Source organism: Colobus angolensis, unplaced genomic scaffold, assembly GCF_000951035.1.
Source record: "Colobus angolensis palliatus isolate OR3802 unplaced genomic scaffold, Cang.pa_1.0 Scaffold47, whole genome shotgun sequence".
In the NCBI taxonomy this organism is placed as follows: domain Eukaryota; kingdom Metazoa; phylum Chordata; class Mammalia; order Primates; family Cercopithecidae; genus Colobus; species Colobus angolensis.
This window is the reverse complement of record NW_012118154.1, coordinates 2,348,696-2,349,745: the sequence shown is the minus strand read 5'-3', so window position 1 is coordinate 2,349,745 and position 1,050 is coordinate 2,348,696. Positions and strand designations below refer to the sequence as shown.

Below are 1,050 nucleotides of genomic sequence, written 5' to 3'. Positions count from 1 at the left end.
GGCCCCTGGGGTCCCTGCCTCACTGACCTGCAGCTCTGGGGCCAGGTTGACGCCCCGAGTGATTACCAGAGGGAGACCTGGAACCTGAGCAATCATGAGAAGATGAAGGTGGTACCCGTCCTCCACGGAGAGGGAAATCGGCTCTTCAAGCTGGGCCGTTACGAGGAGGCCTCTTCCAAGTACCAGGAGGCCATCATCTGCCTAAGGAACCTGCAGACCAAGGTCAGAGGCTGCTGGCCAGGGGTGGGAAGTGGGGCTGACTCTGGGGGACCTGCCCAGCGCCGGCCAGGGTGGGGCGGGGCTTGGGCGGCCGCCGGAGGTCACGGCTGACCTTCTCCCTGGGCAGGAGAAGCCGTGGGAGGTGCAGTGGCTGAAGCTGGAGAAGATGATCAACACTCTGACCCTCAACTACTGCCAGTGCCTGCTGAAGAAGGAGGAGTATTACGAGGTGCTGGAACATACCAGTGACATTCTCCGGCACCACCCAGGTGCGTGGGGCTGCAAGGGCGGGCAGCGAGGGGGCGCCCGGCCCAGGGCCACGGAGACACCTGCCGTAGCCTTCCTGGACTTTTCTTTCCACCCCACTGGGGCACCGAACCTTGTCTCCACCCAGCCGGGTTTCCCCGTGTGTAATTGAATCGTGGGTGATGGATGGGCAGTGCTTGGCGTCGGGGGCCCTTTATTTTAATGTGTGTTTGAACATTACCCAGGAAGCTCACCAAGCTTGTGTTTTCAGTGGAACGGTAAACAGGCTTTTAAAAAAGAGGGGCAATCAATATAGAGAAAAATACTATGTCGGTACTAGTACTGGTGTTGCGAGGATATGGCACCTCCAGTACTACTAGTACTGACTTACCGCTCGAATAGTGCTCACAGTAACAACACCCAGGCCCTGGCTCGTGCATCAGGCTCAAGTCCTCTGCGTTTATTATCTCATTTAATCCTCCTAATCCTCATAATCACCATGTGGGGGAGGTGCAGGGAAAGGGCCTGAAGGTTATCTCATTTAGGGAGCATCTGTAAGAAAAACAAAACAGGCCGGGCGCGGTG

At 57.1% G+C, this 1,050-nt stretch overlaps 1 protein-coding gene across 5 annotated transcripts in view; it reads left to right on the top strand.

Moving 5' to 3' along the window:
* AIPL1 (aryl hydrocarbon receptor interacting protein-like 1) overlaps nt 1-1,035 on the top strand; it is an 8,637-nt gene extending 7,602 nt beyond the window's left edge. For 3 of the 5 annotated variants that reach the window (XM_011958428.1, XM_011958427.1, XM_011958426.1), the window contains 2 exons: nt 46-222; nt 347-798. In XM_011958428.1, coding sequence (XP_011813818.1) covers nt 46-222; nt 347-637 — 468 coding nt within the window. In that variant the 3' untranslated portion in view covers nt 638-798. Of the gene's footprint in view, nt 1-45; nt 223-346 lie in introns of all 5 variants that reach the window. The other 2 variants (XM_011958425.1, XM_011958424.1) reach the window with 2 other exon arrangements.
* Nucleotides 1,036-1,050: the final 15 nt, after the last annotated feature.